The 27,686-nt window shown below is 45.8% G+C and overlaps 1 protein-coding gene across 1 annotated transcript in view; it reads right to left on the bottom strand.

Annotated features, from left to right (window-relative positions):
- The window catches only part of LOC122816509 (CREB binding protein), a gene marked incomplete in the record, with an annotated part of 4,149,155 nt that overhangs the window by 283,498 nt on the left and 3,837,971 nt on the right, over positions 1-27,686 (bottom strand). Inside the window, 1 exon segment of the mRNA XM_044089341.1 lies at positions 5,739-5,904. Coding sequence (XP_043945276.1) covers positions 5,739-5,904 — 166 coding nt within the window.

Here is a 27,686-nt window from a genome sequence, read left to right as displayed (position 1 = left end):
ACACCCCGGGGATCACTTCTTTGTCTCTGCTCAGTGGCGCAGGAAAATAACTTTCTGGGGTTGGCGTAAGCCAGGGAACCTTGTTGGCTAGGCTTATGTAGGCCCTTGGGCCGATAGCCTAGTACCTACCTATGAGATGGCTTCGGCAACCACAGAGTCGACTCCATCACGTAGGATCTGGCTCTAACACTACAGCTCTAAGAGTTATTCGGCTTCAACATGCTCTGAGAAGGTCCACTGAGAGACAGTATTGGTGTAGAAGATACAATGATCTTCAGATATGGACGAATCAGGGATGCTCGTTTATAACTGCTCTGAAACCAAAGGTTAGACTGGAGAAGGTGATAAAATAGGTGGGGTAGTACACACAAAGGTCTTCAGACCCGATGGGCTATGAGCCAGGAGAACCCCCATTTGAATTTGCAATGAAAGAAATTTCATCATTCTGTCCACATCTGCTTTCGGTCAGACTTCTAGAAGAAAGAGAATAAGAAGCTACTGATGAAGCCCTAGAATGGTGATGCCTTTCCAGAAAAGGAAATGGGAGGTGGGGAGATCAGATCCGATGTGACATATCCTTGTACTTCTTCAGATCAGAAGGGGTTTGATCCAAAGTTCTCGTCATCATTTTTGGATCCGAAGTAGTTGAACAGGGAGATTTCGTCTTCGGATGCGAAGGTTTTGCCATTTTTATAGGGAGTTCCAACCGCAGAGCAGAACGACTTGAAGGGTCTGGGAATGTTTTTTAGCCTCTTTTTTATCACATTTCTTAGCGGTTTGAGCCCCAGATATTGTATCAGAGACTAATCATCTCAAAATTAGTTTATTTCTGCGATCAGTACGGGCCCTTGGGTTAAAGTCTTTACAAATATCACAGGCAGAATCCAAATGGGCCAGGCTTAAACAATAAACACACACATCGTGTGCATCCAATAGTGGAATTTTATGGTCACAGGCGTTATATTTTTTAAACCCAGGGGGTTTCTCACCCATATCTAAAAAAAAAAGACTCCGTATAAAGAGAGACACAATTTTTTTTCTAAATTTTTAAATAGCTAGAGTAAATAAAGAGAAAATATTACCAAGAATGGTAATCGAAGGAACTACCACAAACGTATAAGGGAGAAAAAGGGAAAAGAAAAACACCAACTATGGAATTTCAGAAATACACTAAAAAGTGTACGAAGGGCAAAAGAAGATACATAGAAAGACTTTTATTAAGAGAAATTGTAAAGATAGAAATGTGTGCTTTTATTAAAAAAAAGCTGCTACTACTCAAGAGCTAACAATGACTACGTCCGTAAGTGAAGGCAGCAAACTAGATCTGGGGTATGGTAGGGACTGGTGCCTGATGGGTAAGGGAAGAGCTCGAGAGTTTCAGTGTTCCACCAACTGGAAAAAGTGGCAGAGCCGGATCTGAGGGTCAGATGTGAATCCATTTGTTGAGGAATTAATTAAAATGACAACATCAAATATGGTTTTAAGTGGCCAGAAGCATTGCTTTTTGTTTTCTTTAGTATTAAAAGTGCAGTTACTGCACCTAGAAAATTGGTTCCTCATGAAATCCTCATACGCAGACCCATGGCAGTGCCTGCCACCCACCTCCTTAAGAACTCAGAGTTGCAAGATACTGATGAGGCCATGCCTTTCTACTGTAAATCCATGTATACTTTTTTGTGGAAATACCACACTATCATTCTGCATGCAGCCAGTGCCCTACAGGATCACACCACCATTACCTACATCCTGGAGACCAGGTATACATTAAAGTCCATTCCTGAAGAAATTCACTTGGCCCCAGATGGAAAGGACAATACTTGGTTTTGCTCAAACTGCTACTGCAATCCATTGTAAGTGACTCCACACTTGGATCCATGTGTTGCATGTTAAAAAGACCCTCCCTTGTGACGAATGCAGCCAAAACACCACTGATGTTAGACCACATAAACCAGAAAATCCTATCACCATTAGAACCAGACAACAAATAGATCTACTTTTCCATCTGGAAGTGACACCAGTGATGTTTTGCCATCCAAATCAAATGCCTGTGAACTGTTTTCCATCCAAGCAGGTTCCACATATGCCATCCATCTCACATCTGGAACTGAATGCAGTTACTTTACCTCTGTTGCCCGACCACGAAATTAAACATCGTAACTCTGCTACCTCATACTGGTCTGATTCAGCTTCCAGTGATGACGATTCCTCTTCAAGTACAAGATTTTTCTTGTTTCAAATTCCATTACTCACTCTTCCTGCCTTTTGGATTCTAATTTGGACATTGCTTTATTTAGACAACATTCCCTTTCCAAATTATCTGTGATTAAGGCCCTTGGTCGACGACTTTTTGGTGACAGACTATTTGCACGATGAACAGCCTGCCCAACATTCTTGTTTAAAATTTCTTTGCAATCTTCTCAGCTCCAACATGCTCGTCTTTCCTGGGGAGCAACGGTCACTACAATTACTGTGCTTTTCATCATTTTGCTTCGCCTGCTTTTGCTACCTGAAATCATGAGTGCGTCACACTTTGTGACGATCAGAATTGTAAGCCATGTCTGACCCAGCTCTGTTAGAAATGCTACATCTAAAGAAATCTACATCCCTCCACATCACACGCTCCAGAGACCTCAACCTCATTACCACAATCAATAGAACATGCTGGAGGGACAGTTTCATAACCTAGAGACTGCCCATGCACTGGAATAGACTTCCCATACATGTCAAGCAGAGCACCTCACTGGCCCTCTTCAAGAAAAATCTTGATGAGTGGATGGGAAATAGAAAGTTCACACCGGGTATCACTGCAGTGGCTCTACTTGACAGAGGCACTGGGAACTAAAGTCAGGCAGCACGATGTCAGGGCACTTCTATGGGCTAGGCTTGTCAAGGCTCCAGGGCCATTAGCCTAGTGCACACCTAGGAACCTGTGAATGATTTCTTAATAGACATCCATACTTCGCTAAAAATAGAGACAGGTGCTTCGTTAGAATTGAACCAAAAGCACGTGAATGGCATCCTCAATTTCATATTTTTAGTACTGCCTTATATACTTAAGCACAGACCCGCAATGTTAGCTACTGCTGGGTTTGTGTGCTTATTCTTTCTGCACATGATGGGGGTATTCCTTTGATTTCTATACCAGTGACTAAGTCTGAGCTTCATAATGTAATTTGCCTTATTTTTATTGCTAAAAATTGGAAAAGTAAACATGTTTCTACCCATTTGCTGTAATGCCACTTCAACTAGCAAGGACTGCTAAATGATTTGTTTGCAATCACAAAAACAGAACACTTTTTGTTGGAATTAGTATTTGCAGTATTATTTGTAACATTTATAATGGGGCTGGAAGGCACGGCAGTGCAGCATTATGTGATTATTATTACATATGTGGAAATCAAGCTTATTCCTGGTTATCTACAGACTAGGCTGGTTGCTGTTATATTGGTCATGTTATTCCAGTGATTCAACATACAGCTGCCTTACTGGAAGGAAAGATTTGCAATGCTCATAGCAAGAGAGGCACTAAAGATATTTCTAACCCAGCTGGTAAAATAGATGCTTCCTGGGTATATCATAAAACTGTACAACAAGCTATTATAAGTGTGTGTGTGTGTGTGTGTGTGTGTGTGTGTGTGTGTATGTGTGTATATATATATATATATATATATATATATATATATATATATATATACACATTACACACACATATATATATATATATATATATATATATACACACACACACACACACACACACACACATATAGATATATGTGTATAAATATGGGTCTACTTCAGCAGTAGACCGAAATCCCACTTACCTGACTTTTAAAATACCAAGACACAGAGACAACAAAGCCAAAACTCCATAATACCGACGTTCCAGAACACAGACATTTTCACTCCAGGTAAGTAATTGCTTGGCCACCATGGTGAACTCTGCCCTTACCCGCACGTTAGTGCAATCTTGGAGTTGGTATATTTAGTGTGTGGGGAGCACAACCCCCCACATGGGTGGGTTTAGTTTGCTTTGGTTTTAATTTGTTTTTCAGGCTGGCCAAGCGGTTAATTACCTAAAGTTGAAAGTCGGTGTTCCGGAAGGTCAGTCTTCTGACTTGTCGGATTTGTCGTCTCGGTTACATGAAAGTCTGATAAGTGGGATTTTGGGTTTGTGAAGTAGACTTATATATATATATATATATACAGGGCTTCCTCACATGGATCTTGCTGATGAGGTCTTTTCTTGGGCAGGCATTATATTACAAGGGAGCAACAGCTGTATGACGGCATTTTTAATGACAAACAACACTAGTGGAATTTATCTGGAATTAATTTGGTTGAAAGCGTGGATAGCTCCAGGTACTCATGCATCTGCTAGTCAATCATCCTTAGCAATTTTAGTGATGTACAAGACCTCTTATGATCAGAAAAGATCAATGCCTGGCTCCTCTAGTGGAACTGGAGTCTCTCTTTTTAGGCACTGCCATAGCCAAAGCCCTTTAATTTAGTGGAAAAGTCATGAAAAAATTACTTTTTTTCCTACAAAATGACTTGTCTGATTCCTAGCATAACAAAGAAGTGCTGACAACAGTGTTAGGAGACCCTAAAATAATGACTGCCATTAGCAGAAAAGAAGGTATATGCTGGGATGGTGACCTTGAACTTGTTGAAGTGACATCCCGACCCCATGTGCAAAAATGGGAAAAAGGGGTTGTGGATGGATGGATGAACCAATAGGGGCTTGAAGTGCCTTAAAACATTTTCAAGGACCAGGCATATGAAATCAGTGGTGTTGCCACTGCATGGGGTACAAACCTTTGCAGCAGAAACTATCAGCAATCCTGACCATTACCAGAACAGAGGGAAAGGTCTGCTCCCTTATGAGAAATGAGTCACTGTGGACAACTGGCACCATCATATTCTGTGCTTTGGGAAGACCATAGGCAGAAACTGTAGAGAACCTATGGTGGAGGCCTGGACTAAATACGCTGACTGTGACACTAACTTGGAGAACAATACGTTACTGAAAACCTCTGTGGATTTTAGATAAGTTCTACCTCTGGAATGCTTCTTAGAGTAGTTCAAAACCATGATGAATAATCTTTTTTTTTTCTTACTGCCCCTATGACTTAGATACTGAAAATTAATCAGAACACTGAATTTCTCACAACATTTACTAGTCTTTATGGGCATAGTGGGTGCTTTGAACTTCTTTTTAAACTTCAGGAATGGAGAAAAGTAGTCACAATGAAGAATCACAAAGGTGAACTCTGGTCAGGAATGGAGAAAAGTAGTCACAATGAAGAATCACAAAGATGAACTCTTTTCATTCAAATATGAACTTCATAGACATTGTAAACAACTGAACAGACAGGTGCAAGACAGCACTCTTCTTTCCTGCCTTGTCAACAGTATCAAAATTCTGTGTGCTGCAGGGGTGTGTTGGCACTTCTACATAAATTAATACAGCAAAGTTTAATCAGAATAGCATTCAAGATGTAAAGACACAATGAGTGATACTGTTGTCAAGATCCATAATCAAAGGAAATATGACAGTACAGTATGTTCGTTTCAGCAGACTTGAAATCAATTTGGCTTAACAAATGGATGGATTAGTAAGCGGAAGCAGTAATTCCTTCCAGTTCATTACTTCACTATGAATAACATAGCTAATAACTAGCATCCTAGATCTACCATTCTGGGTCTTATTCTTGCAGTGGAATGGAAACACTCACCTTGTAGTCATGAATAATTCGCTCAGCAAAGGCTTTGTCCAACATCTTCTTGTACCATTCTTGCAGTCGCTTGGGTTTAGGGATTTTCTGGTCAGGAGGGTGGCAGTGAAAAATATAGTCATCTCCTTCACTTGGTGGGCAAGCCCATATATGAGCCATCACATATCTGCCTCACAAACAAAAAAAATCCCAAGTATTACATTTTATATGGTACATATTTCTGCAAATCTAACTGCATTCTGTAACAATACTGAATATGGTAACACTTGCATTTTTTTTCGATCTCTGAAATCTAAACTGAAGCTTAATCATCTCTCTAAGCTAATCAAAGCATGGCATACTTATCATCATCACTGTCAAAGCTCTAGACTGTTTCAGTCAGCAAGGTGGCAAAATGCTGCAGCCTCAAGAAACTCAATATATTCACCAAACAGTACTCTGCACACAAGGAAGGGTCAGGAACTTCATGGACTATCTAGCTGCTGGATTACTTTCAACGAACAGCAAATGGTAGTTCTATACTTACCATAACTCTGGATCCTTTCATCTTAGTCTGTGATACGATTTATAGGTTCTCAAGCTGCTTGTCGGATGGGAGCCAGCAAAACTAGTGTTCAAACCTTGAGGTCCTTTAAATTTTTTTCCTACCAATAATGTGCCAGTGGGTAAAGCTTCCTCAGATTAAATCTGCCCAAAGGTATAGAGAAATCTGCTGTAAACATCAAAAAAAGAGGGAAAATGGGGGAGGGATGTTACATCGAATGGGTGAGGATGAAAGGGTCCATCGCTAAGCTAAGTACATAACTACAGTCTCCTATTCATCCCTTCAGTCTGATCTAAGTTGTGGGTTAAATTTCCCAGGTACTTAGCACTTGGCATCATGACAGGAGACAAGGACAGTGGCTCAAAAATAAGTTTATTATCTTGAGAATATGTGCAGCTTATAATGTCTAGCAATGGTATGCAAGGAAGTCCAGGTAGCAGCCGCATAAATCTCATCCACAGAATCACAGAAGAATTCCTGAAGGAGGTGGCAGATGTGGCCGCTGAGCTCGTAGAATGAGCTTAAGTCTAAGGGGCAAAGGACAACTGCTGGATCAATAAACAGATGTTATACCATCAGAAAGTCATCTGGACAAAGTAAACTTGGAAACTTTGGAGTAAAGCTTAATAGAAGCAAAGGAAACAGTTGAGGGTCTTTTCTGACAGTCTTAGTTTTGCGAAGATAGTGTAATGGTCTGTATACACCTAAAGTGTGAAGTAAGTATTCACCCTTGCAGGAGTGAATGGAAAAGAAAACTGGCAGATGGGTGGGTTGATTCAAGGTAGATATGGATGCCACCTTGGGAAAAAAGGAAAGACTAATGCTTAATGAGCACCTGAATCTGTGAATAAACAAATAAACTGGGGATAAAAACTGTACATGTAACACAGATACTCCTCTAGCTGAGGTTATAGCAATGAGAAATAAGACCTTTCAAGACAGGAGAGCTCTAAAGAAGTGGTTGAAGATGGATCAAATAGGGACTTTGTCGAGACCTATAACACACAAATGAGCTCTCCCAGAGAAACTGGTTCCCTGACTGAAGGGCAAAGCAAGAACGTACCCTTTAGAAAGGCCTTGCAAGATCTATGACAGGCTAATGAATGGGAGTTGAAGCTTTGACAGAAATTGGAAATTGTGGCTAGCTGGTCCTTGGTATCTGAATAACTAGTACCTGAAGAAAAACGTTGTGAAAAGAAGAGAATTATACAAAAGGTAGATACACAGAAGGGGTCTATTCCCTGAGCAGCTGCCCAAGCTACAAAACTCCGCCATTTACTCCTGTATACTTTACAGGCAGACTCCTTTTGGGAGGTAGAAAGAATGTGCACCACCTCCTGAGACAAGGAAGGGTCTCTGGTCATTTTCGGAACTGGAGAAACCATGAAGTTACCCTGAGACTGAGAAGATCCGAACGACACCACCTGGTGGGTTGAGAAAGAGGATTCTCTCTGGGAACCAACTGCCAGGGGGGACTCCCAGATGTCAGACCACAGTAGAGGGAAACAGATTTGCCTGGGCCACTAAGCAGTAATGAGGATCACTGTGGCTTTGCATCTGACTGGATTCTTTATGAACCTGGACATCAGGGGCAGACAGCGGAAAGCATACAGCAGCCTGGTTGACCACTCCCCAACAACAGAGTTGTTTGAGAACTGCTCAAATAGGTGAATAAGGACAATATAAATGTTGTACTTAGTGTTCACTGGGGAGGCAACAAGATCGCAGCAAGGAATAGTCCCAGAGTCAAAAGACTTGGATTCTCCACCTCTGAAATGAGAGACCACTCATGAGGCAAAATAAGAAGTTATGTACTCACCAGAACGTTCCATCTGAGTAGGTAAACTTCATTTGTCAGCAACCTATGGGTTATCGGATCCATATCGGATCCGAGCCGGCAGTTTCCAGCAGCTAAGATCCAAGCTCCAAGCTTCTCCCCCTTACCCATAGCTCCCTGCCATCCCTTCCTGACCTCAGATCGAGTTTGCCTAAAAACAAGGCTTGCAACCGCAACCTGCCTAGGGTAAACCGGGTACAACCTACCGAGAAGCAGGAACATCAAAAACATTCGAAGAGGACAGGGGGACAGAAGGAGGGACGGTGGCTGACAAATGAAATTTACCTACTCAGATGGAATGTTATGGTGAGTACATAACTTCTTAATCTGAAGTAGCTAACTTCATTTGTGCATCAACCTATGGGACAGAGTCCCCAGCTACCTGAATCTTGGGAGGCCCTCAAGGAAGGATGTTCCGGAGCACTGCGGAGCCAAAGGATGCTCTCCTTCTGGAAACCAGATCTAACTTGTAGTGGTTTATAAAAGTGTGAGATGAGGCCCACGTGGCAGCCGAGCAAATGTCATCCAACGAAACTCTAGCTTGAAAAGCAGCAGAGGTAGAAACAGACCGAGTTGAATGGGCATGGACTCCCTGAGGAGCAGGCCTGCCAGAACTCTCATAAGCCAAGAGAATACACTGAGAAATCCACCTGGATAGTGTGACTTTAGAAACAGCTTTCCCCAAACTGGATTTAGCAAAGGACACAAATAACTGATCTGAACGTCTATGACCGCCTGTCCTGTGCAGATAAAATCTCAACTGTCTGTGTACATCCAAAGAGTGTAATTTGAATTCGTCCTTATTTTGGTAATTGGGGAGGTAGACTGGCAAATTAATAGACTGATTAATATTAGTTTTGGAAGCAATTTTGGGGAGAAAAGAGGGACTGGTCCTGAGGAATACCCTATCCTTGTGGAAAATCAAGTACGGAGGCTTGGCACAAAGGGCTTGAAACTCCGAAACCCTTTTTGCCAACGTGATAGCGACAAGAAAGGCCGTTTTCCAGGACAAGAACTTGAGATCTACCAAGGCAGCAGGCTCAAAGGGAGGAGCTGTTAAGGCCTGGAGCACCAGCGATATGTCCCAAGGAGGGATCACATCTTTCACTGGTGGCCTTAGTAGGAAGGTGCCTTTTAAGAAGGCCTTACATAATCTGGATGAAGTCAGAGGGCCAAGATCACATCCAATGTGGTAATGAGCGATAGCTGCCAACTGTACTTTGACTGTGGAAGAGCTAGCACCTTTATCAAACAGTACCGACAGAAAATCCAGCACAGCTGGTAACGGAGCTGTGAAAGGATCTAGGTTCTGATGTTCAGCCCAAATAGAAAAACATTTCCATTTGCTACGATAAACCTTCCTAGTAGATGGCTTGTGGGCTGCCACCAGGATCGCTTTGACCTGGGAAGAGATACCGGGGGTCCGAACTAACAGTGGAACTGGATCAACCAAGCTGTGAGCTTGAGGTTGTCCAGGTTCAGGGTTGGTAGGCCCAGGGGGTGAGATATCAGATCCAGAAGGGGATCTAGAATCCAGGGAGGATTCACTAGATGAGACCACAGATAAGGGAACCATGCCTGACGAGGCCAGAATCGGGCAATGAGGATTATCGTGCACCCAACCATCTGGCTTTCTGCAGAAATTTGAGCATCAGGGGAAGGGGCGGATAAGCATAAAGAAGACCGGGAGGCCAAGCATGCACCAGAGCGTCTCTTGGTGATTCCCCGGGTGGGGGAATTAGAACGAAGTAGGTGTCGCACTTCGTGTTTGAAGGAGAGGCGAAAAGATCTTAACAAGGTTGACCCCATTTGGAGAAGATCTGCTTCGCTACATTGGGATTCAGAGACCACTCGTACGGGGAGAAGATGGTGCGACTCAGTCTGTCCGCTAGGATGTTGGACCGACCCGGAATGTGCGTCGCTACGAGAAAGCGGTTGGTGGAAATCGCCCATTCCCAAACTCTTATGGCCTCTCGAGAAAGTGGATAGGACCTGGTTCCCCCTTGTTTGTTGATATACCAAACGACAGACATGTTGTCTGTCTGGATCGCAATCGTCCCGATGGGAAGAAGGCTCTGAAGTGCTTGCAATGCTAACAGCACCGCCCTCATCTCCAGGACATTGATATGCAGTGAGGTCTCTGTCTGGTTCCACGTGCCTTGGACGGTCCTGCCACAACAATGCCCCCCCCCCACCAGAGGCGAGAGGTGTCCGTGGTCACCTTGGCTAGGGAAGGGGACATAGAGAAGGGGTGCCCCTTTTGGAGGTCCAGAGACTGGAGCCACCATAAGAGGGCACTCATGCAAACCCTGCTGAGAGGGACAGGACGGCTTAGGGGAAAACGTAGGAAGGACCATTGGACTTGGAGTGTCCATTGCAGAATTCTCATATTTAGGCGCGCCATGGGAAGGAGATTGATGGTAGCCGCCATCGAGCCTAGGGCCCTCAGGACCAGTTCTGCCGTAGGGGTCGGACAATGAAGAATGGCTTGCACATGTAGTTTTAGGGATTGCAACCGGTGCGGGGTTAAGAAAACTAACAGCTGGTTTGTGTCTACCCTGGCTCCGATAAAATCTATGACCTGAGTCGGGAGCAGGGAGGACTTCCCAGCGTGAATTGTGATCCCCAGCCAGGGAGCTAAGTGAAGGAAGAAATTCCTGGCTGTGCAGAGTAGATGCTGTGTGGGGGCGGTCAGGAGTCAGTCGTCCAGGTACAGAAAGACCTGAATTCCCTGGAGTCTCAGGTGGGCCGTTATTACCGCTAACACCTTGGTGAACACCCTGGGGGCTGTGGTGAGACAAAAGGGGAGGACCCTGAACTGATAGTGACTGGCTCCAAACCGGAAGCGGAGAAACCTCCTGGATCGTCTGTCCATTAAGATGTGGCAGTACGCATCCTTGAGGTCTATGGAGCACATGGAGCACATCCAGTCGTTCTCCTGCAAAAGGGGGAGAATGGATTGAAGATTGACCATCCGGAACTTTTCTTTGGCTATTGCCAGGTTCAATAGGGATAAGTCAAGGATTGGCCTTAAGTCCCCTGTCTTTTTTGGCACCAAGAAGAACCTGGAGTAAAAGCCCGATCCATACTGGTCTGGGGGGATGTGCTGGATCGCTCCTTTTTCTAGCAGCTGCCGAATTTCTGTAGCTGCGTCCTCCCTCTGATCGGGTGGGACATCGGGGATGAATCTGGGTCTGAGAGGGGAATGGAGAAACGGAATCTCATAGCCTCTGGATATGATCCGAAGCACCCAGCGGTCTGTCGTGATGGACTCCCAAGCTGCTAGGTGCTTCGAGAAATGCCCCCAGACTGCCTCCAGAGTGGAGGAGTCGGGTAACCCCTCAGGGTTGCTGCATGGGCCAATCAGAGAAAGGTTCACTGGACCCAAAGTTCTTTGGGCCCCCTCTGCCTCCAGGGCGGCGTCCACCCTTGTCCTCCTCTGCCTCTGAAGGATGTGGAGTCCGGAGCAAAACGGGATTGCTGAGACTTTCGGAACCACATCTTCTTCTGTCCCTTTTGGTTCTTCGAGAAGGACCTCTGGGGAGCAGAGAAGCGGACTCCGACAGCAGACAACGTCTTCCCATCTTTCTCGCTCTGGACCAAGGTATCGTGTACGGTCTTGCCAAAAAGGGCAGAACCATCAAACGGGGCATTAGCGAATGACGCATTGAAGGGTTCCACGAAATCACAGTGTCGGAGTCAGGCCTGTCTCCTTAGTATGACGCCCACTCCGCTAGCTCTAGTGGCCCCTTCTGGAGCATGGGACAGCAGCTGCATAGAGGTATTGGAAATTGACCTGAGAGTGGCCATTCGGGTAGAGTACACCTGTTTGTCCTCTGCCGACATGGAATCTGGGGGAGACCCGGCGTATTCTTTGATAAGATCCCACTGGAGCCGTATGACATGTGCCATGTAGTTCAGCGACCTTATGGAGAAGGTGGCTGAAGCAAACATCTGCTTCCCCAAATGGTCCATCGCCCAGGACTCCTTGTCAGGGGGATGGACCGAGGGACTCCCTTGGGCCAGTTCCCTCTTGGTGGCCGCCGCCACCAACATGGCATCTACAGGGGTTCCCTTGCTCCAATGAGACCTGTCCGAAGGCAGGCTGAGAATTCTGTCAGGCCTCTTAGGGACGGGCTCCACAGTGTCTGGCTCCTTCCAAGCCCTGGTAGTGATCAGATCTACCAGGGAATCGGCCAGACGGGACACCCAAGAGGTAGACGGGCCTGCTTCAAACGCCTCCAGGAATACGGACTCGTCCGAGGTAGGCTTTAGGGCAGACCCCCCCCCCGATCCTGAGCATCTCCATGATGTCTCCAAATGAGACGTCTTCGGGGGGTGATCTTGGGAAGCCTTCCCCTTCCTCCAAGTCCGTGTCCTCAGTCAAGGACTCGGGGGAGTCCAAAGTGCCTCCTTTTGCACTTGCACTTGTGAGGGACCTCCTCAGGGAGGCTGTCTGAGAAGGCCTCACCAGCCACATCTTGTTCCAACAAGGGAACTATCTGGGACATCTGAGCAGGCTGTCCATGGGGCCAGGTGATGGAAGTCGGACCCATCTGCGAGGGAGTGCAGGGTGGAGCCGTAGCTAAGGCCGGGGGCCTGTATTCCATCGACAGAACCCTCTCTACCATGTCGAATGCCGAAGGAGAGTCTCTCCCCCTAGGATCAGAGAGCCGACTCTCCCTCGGATCTGACAGGCAGATCGGGGCCAGAGCCAAAGCCATCGGATCCGAAGGGCCAGTATGCTCCGACCTAGTTGGATCCGAAGGCACACTGACCACCTCGGATCCGAAGCTCAGCTCTCAGCTCCGAGAGCTAGGATCCGTAGAAAAGGGACCCGACAGACTCGAGGGTACCGTCGGAGCCGAAGTACCCGAGACTACCGGCGCCAACACCTCCCCGGCTCCGAAGACCCCGAGCCCAGGAAGCGGGTCGGGGCAGGAGCTATCGGGGCAAAAAAGGGGGTCGAGCTCCCCCCGGAGGGGGGGGGGGAGGCAGGAGCACTCCCATCTGCAGCTGGGCCTGGAGGAACCTTCTGATCATCCGGTCCAAGTCTGCATCCGTCAGGCTTCTGGTCGACCTGGAAGAGGCCACCGAGGCGGGACAGAAGTGCCGCCTCGATGACCTCGAGGGAGATCGGGTCTCCTCCTCCTCCTCTGGCCCCGGCAGAAAGCAGGGAGAACGGAGCCAAGAAGGAGAAGGCCCGGCCGTCCCCGGGGGGGGGGGGACCCGCTTCGCCGGCGGGGCCGATGCAGAGGCCTCGGCCCGCCGCTTGGGTTACTCGCGGCGCTTCTCCCTCCTAGCTTCCCTGTCCTCCTGCCCCGAAGAGGGAGGTTGAGTCCCAGCCAGTGGAAGGGAAGGGTCCGTGGATGCTGCCGCAGCCGCGGCAGGATCCACGGAGGGGTCGGAGGATGGAGCCGAGTCCGGGGGCAGGAGTCCCGCCAGGATCAGCTTCGACCTCCGGTCCCTGATAGCCCTGGGGTTGAACGCTGCACAAATAGTACAGCCAGAAGATAGGTGTTCAACCCCAAGGCATAAAACGCACCGAGTGTGGCCATCAGCCGGGGAAAGCTTATGGCCACACTCGGTACATTTAGAAAAGAATGTCTTGGAGGCCTCAGACATTGAACTAAAACACAAGCACTAGGCCCCAAGACCACACACACAAACACATCCTAACACTCTAAGAAACAAGGGGGAGGAAACGCAAAACCCGAGGGAACACTCTAAAACTAAAACTAAACTAGTTCCAACACTCAAAAATCACCCAAAACTTTAAGAAAGTTAAAAAATAGAAGGATTTTTCTCTCACAAGAAGTCTCAGGAAAACTCAAACGCTCAAGATCAAGCTGCTGTTCAAACCGAGGCAAACTAGATCTGAGGTCAGGAAGGGATGGCAGGGAGTTATGGGTAGGGGGGAGGAGCTTGGAGCTCGGATCTTAGCTGCTGGAAACTGCTGGCTCGGATCCGATATGGATCCGATAACCCATAGGTTGATGCACAAATAAAGTTAACTACTTCAGATCAACAGATCGGTTAAACCTGTTGGTAAGAGAAGTGGCCCTTCTGGGAGTGTGTGCAGCTGTCAAGAAATGATGTGATGCGAAGCGATCGCTCACTGACACACTCTCATGGCTTCATGACATAAGCGCTAGTATCTGGTTACTCTCTCTTAATGTACCAAACTAATGTTATAGTGTCCTTTGGGTTGGAAATTATCCCTGAAGGCAATAAATCCTGTATTTCCTGCAATGCCAGGAGGACAGCTGTAATTTCCAGGAAAATGATGTGAAGGTTAGCCTCCAGTTCTGCCCATTATCCTGATAAATGTGCCCCATCCCAAGGAGGTGGCGTTGGTTATCACTGCTGATGATGGAGGCAACAGAAAGAGCCTCCCCACAGAGATCAGTCAGGAGACTTAGCCATCAGTGAAGCTGACACCTGTAAAGACTGGTAATTCAGACGGGTGATGCCAGTTGCATTCACTGCACTATGAGCAGCCACAGTAGAATCTTCATATGGAACCCTGCTAGGTTAAACATTAGGACAGAAGAAGCCATGAGACTTAGAACTCTTACAACAAGAACTGGAGGAGAAGATACTCCGTGAAGTAGATTCTGAACTACAAGTCTTAGTGACTTGACAATTTCTGGAGAAAGAAATATGGCGCAAGACTTGATGGCAAGGTGGCAGCCTATGATTTGTATGGATTAGGTTGTCTGCAGCTTGTGATTACTTTGTAGTTAATAGAAATGCCAAAAGGACAAATGGAGAACTAGAGCAAGCAGTCTGTGGCTTTGCCAAAAAATTCTCTTGATGCAGCAGTGAGGAGAGCAAGATATCAAAGTAAGGGAACACTGATCCCGAGCAGCCTCACATTTGCTGCTACCACGGCCATGCACTTGGCAAATACTCAAGGGGTTCTGGTAAGACTGAAAGATGGGGCGCTCAACTAGAAGTGACTGGCCCCCATAAGGAAATGTAGAAACCTTCTACATGCTTTTGCTATTTTGATGTGCAGTTAAGCATTCTGGAGGTTGATCAAGCACATCCAATCATTTATCTGTAAAGAAGAACAAAACTGCTTGCGATATGACCATTATGAAGTGGGTCTTTTTGACATATTGGTTGAGTTCATTTGGCTCCAATACTGGCCTGAAGTCCTTGCTTATTATTTTTTTTTATTCCCCAGAATAAAAAGAACCTGGAATGTAACTTTATCCTGCACAGTCCAGTGAAACTTCTTTGATGGCTCAATTTTCTGGCTGCCTCCTGCTAGTGGCGTACATCTGGGAGCACCATTTGGTAAGGCGAGAAGTATGGGAAAAGGGCATGTTAATAGCGACTGGATACTACCCCCTGACCCTAGAATCCTTTGTGATGGCCATCCATGTAGTCAGATAAAGAGATAAATGACCCCCCCCCAACTGCCTCTAAAGAAAAGCAGTCTGGCAGCCCTTCAGGGACTGTTAGGCTGCTTATAAAAGAACACACCAGATATTCCTGGTTCTCAAGACCTACGCAACATCTGGGTCTGCATCCATTAAAGTGGCTGCCTCTGCCATGGTTGCCCGTCAAAGCTGGATTCAAAGGGATGGCATCAGGATTTTTTCCAAACCATAAGGAATTGGACCCCTTGTGGTTCCTACTATATGATCACAGTGGTGTCTCAAACTTAACACCTATTGCAGACAGCCTGCCATACGTGTTTTTTTTCCTACCTCTGCATTCTTTCTTTTAATCACTGGACTAAATAACGATGATCCATCATTGGGGGTGCTGGTAAACGACTCTATGAAATTGCCCTCAAAATCAGAGGTGAAAACAGGCATGAAAGCCTCATTGTGATGCATGTGCTTGTTGCTCTCACCACTCCATTGACTGCATTATGCATATGCTACACTGAGAAAGTAATAATATTAAACATTGTACCCAAGTTGAATTTTGGCTGTTTCCTAGAGTCAGAACTGGATGACCTTCACAGAGAAGCTAAAGCTTGCACTGCCAAATCTCCCTGAAACCAGTTTGTATGGGGAGCAATTCAAGGCCCATAAAGCAAAAGTGCCCGAAGCATAAGCCCACTTCCCTATCCTGTCTCATCATCCCAGACTCCCTGGACAGTGACTGTATCCTTCCCATCAGCTAATTTTTACCTGCCACTGCCACAATGACAGACTTGATCAAGGGACTCCTGGATATGACCGAAAAACAAAAATAAAGTCCAAGGTTATGGTTATTCCTCAATTTTGAACATTTACTCCTGGATATGACCAGTCTGTCCTTGTGCAACCAGAGAGTTTGGCCAGGCTTCCTTGGGATACTTTCTGAAGAGCTGCATGTTCTTCCAATGGCCAGCTCAAATAGGCAGTCCACTGGTGGAACCAGCCAACAAAGCAGAGCGGGCCAAACGGATCTACTTCACCCTGTCGAAGGCCAACAATATCGAAGCTGATATTGTCGGCACCAAAATGTCGAAAGCGAAAGTCATCGCCCGTGTAAACGGAAATCTCCATAAGGGGAGATTTCCATTTACTGCAATGTAGTGCGATCTCGGAGTTGGTATATTTAAGTAGTGGGGGGTGTAGGGGGTGCAAGGGGGCTTGCCCCCCTGCACAGAGCAATTTGTGTTGTGTTTGGTTGTTTTTTTTTTTTTTTTTGTGTGTGTGTTCAATGATCGGGGGTTTCAACATTTTCGTGTCGATTATTACGCTGTCGACAGTTTGAGTTTTCGACAGCATAATATAAACGCAGCCAAACAGTACATCTTAAATAGGACCAGCCAGGTGTATCTGTTGGCCAATTTCTCCTCTGGTGATTGAACTCCAAAACTGCACTAACGTTGAGGTCTTCAGAAGATGATTGGGGGATCCAACTTGATTCTCCAAGACACCATTCAAACTGACAGACTCATTCAGGGAGAAAATTTGTCTCTTCTCAGAACCTCAGGCAGTGAGGAATCTGAGTTGTCAAATGACTGGTCCTGTGGCTGGGCACTACACTTGAGAACAATGGCTCAGCTCTGACCCTGGGAAGTATGACAGTGTTGAGAGAGAGACGGAAGGGTGTTCATGGGAGAAGCCAACACCAACTGAGCCTGTGTAACAGCTATTGGTGGAGAGGCTATGATACTACCCATAACCTCAAAGGCTGAGTCTATGTCTACCTGACCTGAGGAACCTCGAATGACTGCCGGTACTGCCTACTCCACAGCAGAAATAGGTGAGCTTGACGAACGAATCCCCAAACTTGACAGAACAGATGAATCTGAGGAGGACATCTACACCACAGCCTCAAAGATTGATGACTCCGACAAAGAAAATGGCACCACATGCAATGGGTCTGAAGACAGTACCAAAGTGCTGATGTTGACAAGGTCCAAAGATCTACCTGCATCTGACGGCCTTGGAGTTAGGCGAATTGGATTAGAAGGCTTTGAAGCTGAAGACATGACTGCACTTGGCTCCAAATGCATCAGCTCCATGTGGGTAGTCGGTCTTGATACCACCAGACTCAAAGGTTAGATTGGGGAAGGAAAATGTAAATGGGGTGAAGGACAGGCCTGCTACACCTCAATGTGGAAGGCACTGGGAGAACACTCATAGTGATCTGCATATTGACGAATGCCCTCATCATACAATAAGATTCCAAGTCAGAGGTGTTCCTGAAGGCCTGAATGAAGACTGAGATGGGGCCATGAAAGGAGTTTTGTAAGCTTCCTCTCAGAAGTACCACCTTGCACCTAGATGACTTGTCTTCAAGTGCAATCAGCTTTGTGGGAGGTGGAGATATCAACACAGCTGAAGAACCAGCTGGCTCCAATCTAACAATTTTTGAGGACTTCTCTAGTTTACTCTTTTGTGGATCCTTGTCCCTGCCTTACCTTTGGACCTGTCTTTCTTCCTTGCTGTGACTATCTGTTTTGTGCTTGCCTACCTCTGGATCCAAAGGCAACAATCTCTTAATCTCTATCCTATTTTCCTATCTGACATAGCATGGTGACCAAATGTCTTCCAGATACATACAAAATTTCAAGCATGGGCATTAATGCCCTTCTAGCTTGCCAATATACCAAAACACTTGTTCCCATAAGAGTCCAGGGTGTTCTTAAAGATATCTAAGCTAGTACTTGGTTTAATGTAATTTGGTAATCTGTGTTTCATGCATCAGCTATTCTGTCAGAGAGCCAATTAATACACTTCTCATTTATATAGTATCTTCTACACAGGTTTTCTGACGATTCTCTACTACTTTTTGATCACCCCAAACATTTCCAGAGGTAGTTGTCTCTAAATGCCCTACATACCTGAATAAAGATCTCCTCTTATATATCTGTAAAAGACACTGTACAAAAGTTCAGATATTTTAGTCATTCATAACAACATAAATTTTCACATCCATGGATGCCCTTGGTCTATTTCCCCTGTACTCTTTCCAGTTTACTCATGCTTGTTTTCTTATAAGGTTTCCATAATGTCAATCCATACTCAGGTTTGAGTCTAATGTAACAAACAATCAATGACTTCATCAATGTTGATTTCCTACACTTTATAAATCTTTATACAATCTAAAGTTCTGAATTAACATTTAACCAACTGTCTGACATGATTAGAAAAATGGTTTACTATCAATATTGCTAAAGGCTAAATAATTTCCGTTCACAATACTGAAGTAAGCCACCGAAACCAGAATCTCATCTGTGGCACAATGTTGACCCAAATTATCGCCACATCTGAGTAGACATTGTTATCGAAAACATCATGTGAGATCTGTATAGGAACTGATGCAAATCAAACTCCTATATGACATATCATGTTTTTTGCAGGGGGGCAAGCCCCCCTGTGCCCCCCACACTCCCTGCTAATAATATATTCCAACTCCAAGATTGCACTACAGTGGGGATATGGATGAATTTCCAATCCCCACTGTACCGCAACATCCATACAGTTTGTCGAACACAGTAAGGCGAACGCACTGCTGCATTCACATAAGTATGTTCGACTATCCCATATAATTTACATTCTGTGAACGACAATCTGATTTTCGGCAACATACGTGCTGACAGGTTGTCTTTCGCAGTACTGATAGTAAACCTAGAAAAACTCATAGCTGAATCTACTCATATACCCAGGTCCTTAAATAAGTATACAGTTTCAATCAGTGTGTGCTGTATTAAATACTCACCTTTCAATTTATGTCTCCCAAATCTCATATGCTTAGTTTTTGATGTACTTATCAGCATATTACTCTCTTGTGCCCAAATGGTCAATTTAGTCAAGTTACTTTGCAGACATGCCTTAACTGTAACACATGTAATCAGTTTACTCAGTTTCAGGTTGCCTGCATATAGACTGTAGAAAATCTCAGATGAAAAAGTTAGGTCTAAAAGATACAATCTAAACAGGTAAGGGCCTAGGACAGAGCCCTGTGGGACACCCTGACTGTAACCAAGGATTTCATTTGTCCAGTTGCTGTTTGATACTTGCCATGTCCTATTTGTAAGCCATGCAGCTATCCATCTCATCAAGAATACATCAATACCTAGTTGTACTAATTTATTGATCAGTGTGTTGTGTATGACCCTGTTAAATGCTGAAATTAAATTTATATAAATTACATCACAGCACAATTTTTCATTCATAGCCGTTATTATATATATATATTTAAAAAGCGCATGTCTCCAATCTTGAAGAATCTCCCCATATTTATATGACGTAGTGAACAACAGATATAAAGGTACCATAAGTTCTTACTGAAGATCACTGTTACTAATGCAGATGGAGCATTCAGCTGTAAGGTATTCCACACACACCTAACACTCTGACAGTGCGAATCCTGCAGTGGGGATTTTGTACCCACACTGAAGGCACCTCTTAAAGCTCTTTCTTTCTCCTTGCAACCATCCACTGTTAAAGCAATGAGATATTTAACTGCAGGAGCATCAAAAACAAGGCAACCGCTAGAAGAACAGAACAGAGTGTGCTTGTGTGTGTGTGTCTATGTGTGTGTGTGTGTGTGTGTGTGTGTGTGTGTGATATATATATATATATATATATATATATGGTTTAATATTGTAATGTCGAGCATTCCTTGTCTGATAATGACATGTGCAGGAGTCAGAATGCTGACAAACAATTTGAAGAATATCGAAACATTGACTCAAGAAGACTGAATGTATAACGGCAGTCCAGAAAATTTACCCTTTTCCTCACTGTAGTGCGATCTTGGTGTTGTATATCATAAGTGGCAGTGGCTGTGGAGGGCTTGCCCCCCTGTAAAAACATTACTGTTAATGCTGTGCAGTACAGATCTGGTCCGTTCATACTGCTGCTAAGGGGGCAACAGACTTCAAAAGTCGAATTCAACTTTGCCTGTATTAGTTTTCGGTATTTCAACCTACTTCATATTGTGAACATCGGACATGTAAAACGGATTTTTGAATGGTTTACATTCTGATGTTCGATGTTTTAATGGTAATATATATATATATATATATATATATATATATATATATATATATATATAGATAGATATACACACATACATACATATATATATATATATATATATATATATACACATAGATGTACATAAACACACACATATATATATATATATATATATATATATATGTGTGTGTGTGTGTGTGTGTGTGTGTGTATATATATATATATATATATATATATATATATATACATACACACACACACTTATTTTATATGTACACATACACACGTGTGTGTGTGTGTGTGTATCTACATATGTATATATATATACATATATATATATATATATATATATATATGTGTGTGTGTGTGTGTATATATATATATATATATATATATATATATATATATATATATATATATGTATATATTTATGTGTACATATATATATATATATATATATATATATATATATATATATATATATATATATATATATATATATATATATATATATACATATACACACAAACACATATCACACAAATACAGACTCACAAACACACACACAAATGTGTACAAAACTATTCAGACTAAAGTACTGAAGATGGGGAAACCAAACCATTTTTTTTTTTTTGAACAGAGAAGAAGGCTGGTAGACATAATGCCCATGTACCAGGGGAGGAGGGAAAACCAGTCAAAAAGGAGCTTAAAGGAAGATGGAATGGACACTGAAATGCAGTAAAGTCTGTTGAGTTGCTGGGAAATAACTCCTAAGAGATGCAGTGCAGTGGTGCAGCGGTTAATGCTGTTGCCTCATAGCAAGAGGCTCTCCGGTTCAGTTCTCGACTGGGGTGCCTTCTGTGTGGAGTGTGCATGTCCTCCCTGTATTCGTATGGGTTTCCTCCGGGTGCTCCAGTTTCCTCCCACATTCCAAAGACATGCAGTAGGTGGACTGGATACTCTAAATTGGCCACAGCTGTGAGTGTGTACTGTGGAAAACTACAGCTGCAGGGTTAGCCACCTGCTGGTGTAAACTTTGGCTCTAGATCATTGCCACTCGGAAGTGGCACCCTAGTCTCAAGTGCAAAAATGGGAAAAAGGGACTGTGGATGGATGGATGGCTGTAAGTTTTCATAAAGAAAATTGTGTAAAAATCTTACCATAACCATAGATGTCCTTCTCTTCCATGTTGCAGTATTCATCACATATGGGTTTACTCCTCTTCCTCCCCGAACGTCTGGTCAGTATACCAAAGTTTTCAGTCACTGTATGGTGCATGGGACACCTGATGCGGCTAGTGGAACATGGGCCATAAAAGTAACTTATGCACGCACCAGTCCTCAGAAAGTACAATTGTGTACACTTAACATAAATGTAGATGTTCGAGTGTACTCACTGTTGCAGTCATCACATTTGGGTTATCTCTGCCTGCAGTTAGCCCTCAGCCGGCCTGTATACCAGAGTTTTCACATCGGATGATGTTGCTCCTTCCTTGACGTCAGGTCGTCAGGGGTATAAAACATGCAGCCGACGCCACTACATCAGTTTTTCTTGCCCCAGATGCTAGGTGCCCCCCAAAATAGGAAGCAATTAAATGATATGGTAAAACCCCCATCAAAAAGCAAATACACAAGAAAAAATAGACATACCAACCATAAGGAGAGGTAGAGCCAAAAGAAGTTAGGGGGCTGGTGGGACAGTAACCAGGACTGCAACAGTGAATACACTTGAACATCTACATTTATGGTAAGTGTACACAACTGTACTATGTTCTTCGTGTTTCAATTTTGCTATCATTACATTTGGGTAGATTCCCAAAGCTAAGGAAGGGAGAAGAAAGTTAAAGAGCATTAGGGCTAGATATTAATCCCTGCAAGACTGCAGTGGCAAATCCAGCTCTGGATTTAGAAAAGATAGGCAAGTGGTAATGCTTGGTGAAGATATGTACAGAGCTCCACGTAGAAGCTTCTAGGATGTTCCTGGTAGGGACCCCTCTGAGAAATGCCGCCGAGGTAGATGCAGCCCAGGTGGAATGTGATCTTATCCCCTGTGGGGAAGGTTTTCCATGGTACTTGTAGCAGAAATGAATGCAATGGGCTATCCATTTGGAAATGGTTTGTTTTGAAATGGCCTTCCCCTCTGTCCCTGCAGCAAAGTTAACTAGCAGCTGCTCAGATTTTCTGGTAGACTTAGTTCTGTCCAAATAGAATCTAAGTTCTGTGCACGTCCAGAGAGTGCAGTATTCGTTCCCCTTTGTTTTGTGGATTAGGGAAAAAAAGTAGGCAAATGAATGGACTGATTTAGGGCCACAGAAGACACCACCTTGGTCATAAAGGAAAGGTTAGTCCTGAGGGAAACCCTGTCCGCATGAAAGATAATAAGAAGTTATGTACTCACCATAACGTTCCATCTGAGTAGGTAGCTTCATTTGTCTGCAACCTGTGGGTCTTGGATCCGATATCGGATTCGAGCCGGCAACTTGTTTCAAGCTAATGGATCCGAGCTCCTAGCTCCTCCCCTCACCCATAATCCCCTGCCAACCCTCCATGACCTCAGATCGAGTTTGCCCCTCAATATGTACCCAAAAAGGGTATTCCAACTAACATAGATCCGCTGAAGGCCAGGGGGGATGGTTGCAGACAAATGAAGCTACCTACTCAGATGGAACGTTATGGTGAGTACATAACTTCTTAATCTGAAGTAGGGACTTCATTTGTCAGCAATCTGTGGGACAGAGTCCCCAGCTACCTGAATCTTGGGTGGCCATCATGGAAGGATATTGCGGAGCACCGCAGAGCCAAAGGATGCTCTCCCTCTAGAAATCATGTCCAGTTTGTAGTGGTTAATAAAGGTATGAGATGAGGCCCAAGTGGCTGCCGAACAAATATCATCCAATGGAACTCTAGATTTGAAGGCCGCAGAAGTACAGATGGAATGAGTGGAATGTGAGCGAACTCCTTCAGGTGCGGGTCTCCCAGAGGCTTGGTACGCTAATAGGATACATTGTGAAATCCAGCGTGATAGAGATACTTTTGATATTGCTTTCCCCAAATTAAATTTGGCAAAGGAACCGAACAGCTGATCGGATTGCCTATGACCAGCTGTTGTATGAGTATAAAAATGTAGCTACCTATGAACATCTAATGAGTGCAGCTTGTACTCTCCTTTATTCTGATATTTAGGAAAGAAAACCGGTAAATTTATGGATTGATTTATATTTGTTTCTGATGCTATTTTGGGAAGGAAAGAGGGATTGATCCTGAGGTACACTCTGTCCGGATGAAAGATCACATAAGGAAGCTTCACAGAAAGAGCTTGAAGCTCCGAAACTCTTTTCACATAAGTAATGGCTACAAGGAATGCTGTTTTCCAGGACAAGTATTTGAGATCTACTGAAGCAGCAGGTTCAAAAGGTGGAGCAGTCAAGGCTTGAAGAACTAGTAAAAAGATCCCAAGGTGGTACGGCTTCTTTTATAGGGGGTCTAAGCAAAAAGGTGCCCTTGAGATAGGTTTTACACAACTTGGCCGACATCAAGGGCCCTGTGTCATGTCCCACATGGTAATGGGAGATGGCAGCCAATTTCACTTTGACAGTTGAGCAACTAGCGCCTTCCTGAAAAAGTTTGGTTAGGAAGTCTAATATGGATGGAAGAGGAGCCGTAAAGGACTCTAGATTATGATGCTCCGCCCAGATGAAGAAACGTTTCCATTTACTGCGGTACACTTTCCTGGTGGAGGGCTTATGCGCTGCCACAAGGATGGCTTTGACTGGTGAAGAGATACCGGGAGTCCTAACTAGGAGTGGAATTGCAGCAACCAAGCTGTCAGCTTCAGATTGTCCAGATTTGGGGTCGGTAAGTCCAACGGATGGGAGATTAGATCCGGACTGGGATCCAGAATCCAAGGGGGATTCACTAGGTGAGACCACAGGTAAGGGAACCAAATTTGCCGAGGCCAGAATGGGGCAATGAGGATCATCCTGCTCCCCAACCACGAGGCTTTCTGTAAGAGTTGCAGCATCAGGGGTAAAGGAGGATAGGCATAAAGTAGACCGGGTGGCCAAGCATGCACCAGAGCGTCTCTTGGAGTTTCCCCTGGAGGGGGAATCAGAGCGAAGAAATTGCCGCATTTGGTGTTTGAGGGAGAGGCAAAAAGATTGCAGTAGGGTTGCCCCCATATTGCGAATATCTGCTTTGCTACTAGTGGGTTGAGACACCACTCATACGGGGTAAGAAGGGTGCGACTGAGTTTGTCCGCTAGGATGTTGGCCAGCCCCGGAATGTGCATTGCAATCAGAAAGCGGTTGGTGGAGATCGCCCATTCCCACACTCTCATGGCTTCGCGGCATAGAGGGTAAGACCTGGTTCCCCCGTTTGTTGATGTACCAGACAACCGACATGTTATCCGACTGAATTGCAATCGTTCCTACAGGGAGGAGATTCTGAAGTGCTTGCAACACGTACAGCACCGCTCTCATCTCCAGAACGTTGATATGCAGGGAGGTCTCTGTATCATTCCACGTGCCTTGGACCGTCCTGCCTGAATAATGCCCCCCCCCACCCGAGGTGGGAGGCATCCGTGGTCACCGTGGCGAGAGGTGCAGAAGGGTCGGCCCGTATGGAGGTCCGGAGCATGGAGCCACCATAATAGAGCCCTCCTGCAAGCCTTGCTGATAGCAATGGGGTGATGGAGAGGAAAAGACAGAAAGGACCATTGTACTAGAAGGGTCCATTGCAGTACCCGCATGTTCAGACGGGCGCATGGAAGGAGCGTTATCGCTGCCGCCATGGAGCCCAGTGCCCTCAGGACCAATTCCGCTGGTGGGGTCTCTGATTGGAGGATAGCCCGCACATGGAGTTGCAAATTCCGAAGTCGTTCGGACATTAGAAAGGCTCGTAGCTCTCTGGTGTCTATTCTGGCTCCTATGAATTCTATGGCTTGTGTCGGGGCCAGAAAGGATTTGTCTGCATTGATGGTGATGCCTAACTGTGGGGCTAGGCGGAGAAAGAAATCTCTGGCTGAGCAAAGTAGATGCCTTGTTGGGGTGGTCAGGAGCCAGTCGTCCAGGTACGGAAAGACCTGTATTCCCTGGAGTCTCAGGTGGGCCGCAATCACTGCTAATACCTTGGTGAACACCCTGGGGGCTGTGGTGAGGCCAAAAGGAAGGACCCTGAACTGGTAGTGACTGGCTCCCAGCCAGAAGCGGAGGAACCTCCTGGATCGTCTGTCCATTAGAATGTGATAGTACGCATCCTTGAGGTCTATAGAGCACATCTAATCGTTCTCCCTTAGAAGGGGGAGAATAGATTGAAGAGTGACCATTCGGAATTTTTCCTTGGTTACGACAGGTTCAAGCGGGACAGGTCTAGAATCGGTCTCAAGTCCCCCGTCTTTTTTGGCACCAAAAAGAACCTGGAGTAGAACCCTAATCCGAGCTGGTCTTGGGGGACGGGCTGGATGGCTCTTTTTCTTAGCAGCTGCTGAATTTCTGCGGCTGCAGCCTCCCTCTGATCGGGTGGTACATCAGGGAGGTTCTTGAATTTGGGGACATGAAGTAATGGGATTTTGTACCCTCTGGATATAATTTGAAGCACCCAGCGGTCTGTCGTGATGGACTCCCATGCTGCTAGGTGCTCCGAGAAGCACCCCCGACTGCCTCCAGAGTGGAGCAGTCGGGCAACCCTTCAGCGCTGTTGCGTGGGCCGGTCAGAGAGAGGTTCTCTGGACCCAAAGTATCTCGGAGCCCCTCTGCCCCTGGGGTGGCATCTTCCCTGTCCTCCTTTGCCACGGAAGGACTGGTTGTCCGGAGCGGGTTGGGAATGTTGCGATTTCCGGAACCACATCTTCTTCTGACCCTTTTGGTTCTTAGAAAAGGACCACTGGGGCGCAGAGAAGCAGACTCCGACGGCAGACGTCTTTCCGTCCTTCTCGCTCTGGACAAGTGTCTCGCGAACCGTTTTGCCAAACAGGGCAGAACCATCGAAAGGGGCGTTCGCAAAAGACGCTTTAAAGGGCTCCGCAAAGTCACAATGATGGAGCCAGGCCTGATGTCTCATGACTAGGCCCGCTCCGCTAGCCTTAGCGGCTCCCTCGGTGGCGTGGGACAATAGCCGCATAGAGGTATTTGAAATGGATCTCAGAGTGGCCATTCGGGTGGAGTACAATTGTTTGTCCTCCGCCAACATGGACTCAGGGGGGGAGGCAGCGTATTCTTTGATAAGATCCCGCTGCATCCTGATGACATGTGCCATACAGTTCAGAGACCTTACCGAGAAGGTCGCTGAACTAAAAACTCGCTTCCCTAAGCAGTCCATCGAGCGGGACTCCTTGCTCGGTGGATGGACTGAGGGGCTCTCCTGAGCTAGTTCCCTCTTCGTGGCTGCCGCCGTCAACATGGCATCTACGAGGGGACCCTTGCTCCAGTGCGACCGGTCTGAGGGGGGGCTTAGTATCCTGTCCGGGCATTTGGGTATTGGCTCCATGGTGTCCGGGTCCTTCCATGCCCTGGTGGTAATAAGGTCCACCAAGGGGTCGGCCGGAGGGGACACCCAAGAGGTAGATGGGCCTGCTTCGAATGCCTCCAGAAACACGGACTCGTCGGAGGAAGACTTGGGGGCAGACCACCCACCTCTGATCCTCAGCATCTCCATGATATCTCCAAAGGAGACATCCTCAGGGGGTGATCTTGGGGAGCCTTCCCCTTCATCCAAGTCCGTGTCCTCAGTTAAGGACTCAGGGGAGTCCACGTGCCTCCTCTTGCACTTATGCTTGCGGGGCACTTCCTCGGGGGTGCTGTCCGAGGAGGCCTCGCCAGCAACATCCTGTTCCAATGGAACTACCTTGGACACTGAAGCAGGCTGTCCCTTAGGCCGGGTGATGGAAGCCTGGCCCAGCAGAGAGGGAGTGCAGGATGGAGCCGAGACAAGGGCTGGGGGTCCGGATGTTCTCAACAGAGCCCTCTCAACTACATCGAAGGCCGAGGGGGAACCACTCTCTCTGGGCTCCGAGAGTCAGCTCCCACTCAGATCCAATGAAAGGATTGGAACCGGCACAGAGACCATCGGATCCAAAGGACCAGTGCGCTCCGACCTGAACGGAGCCGAAGGCACACTGAATCCCTC

Source organism: Protopterus annectens, chromosome 12.part0 (genome assembly GCF_019279795.1).
Source record: "Protopterus annectens isolate FY-2018-M chromosome 12.part0, PAN1.0, whole genome shotgun sequence".
In the NCBI taxonomy this organism is placed as follows: domain Eukaryota; kingdom Metazoa; phylum Chordata; order Ceratodontiformes; family Protopteridae; genus Protopterus; species Protopterus annectens.
This window is presented reverse-complemented; position numbering and strand designations above follow the sequence as displayed.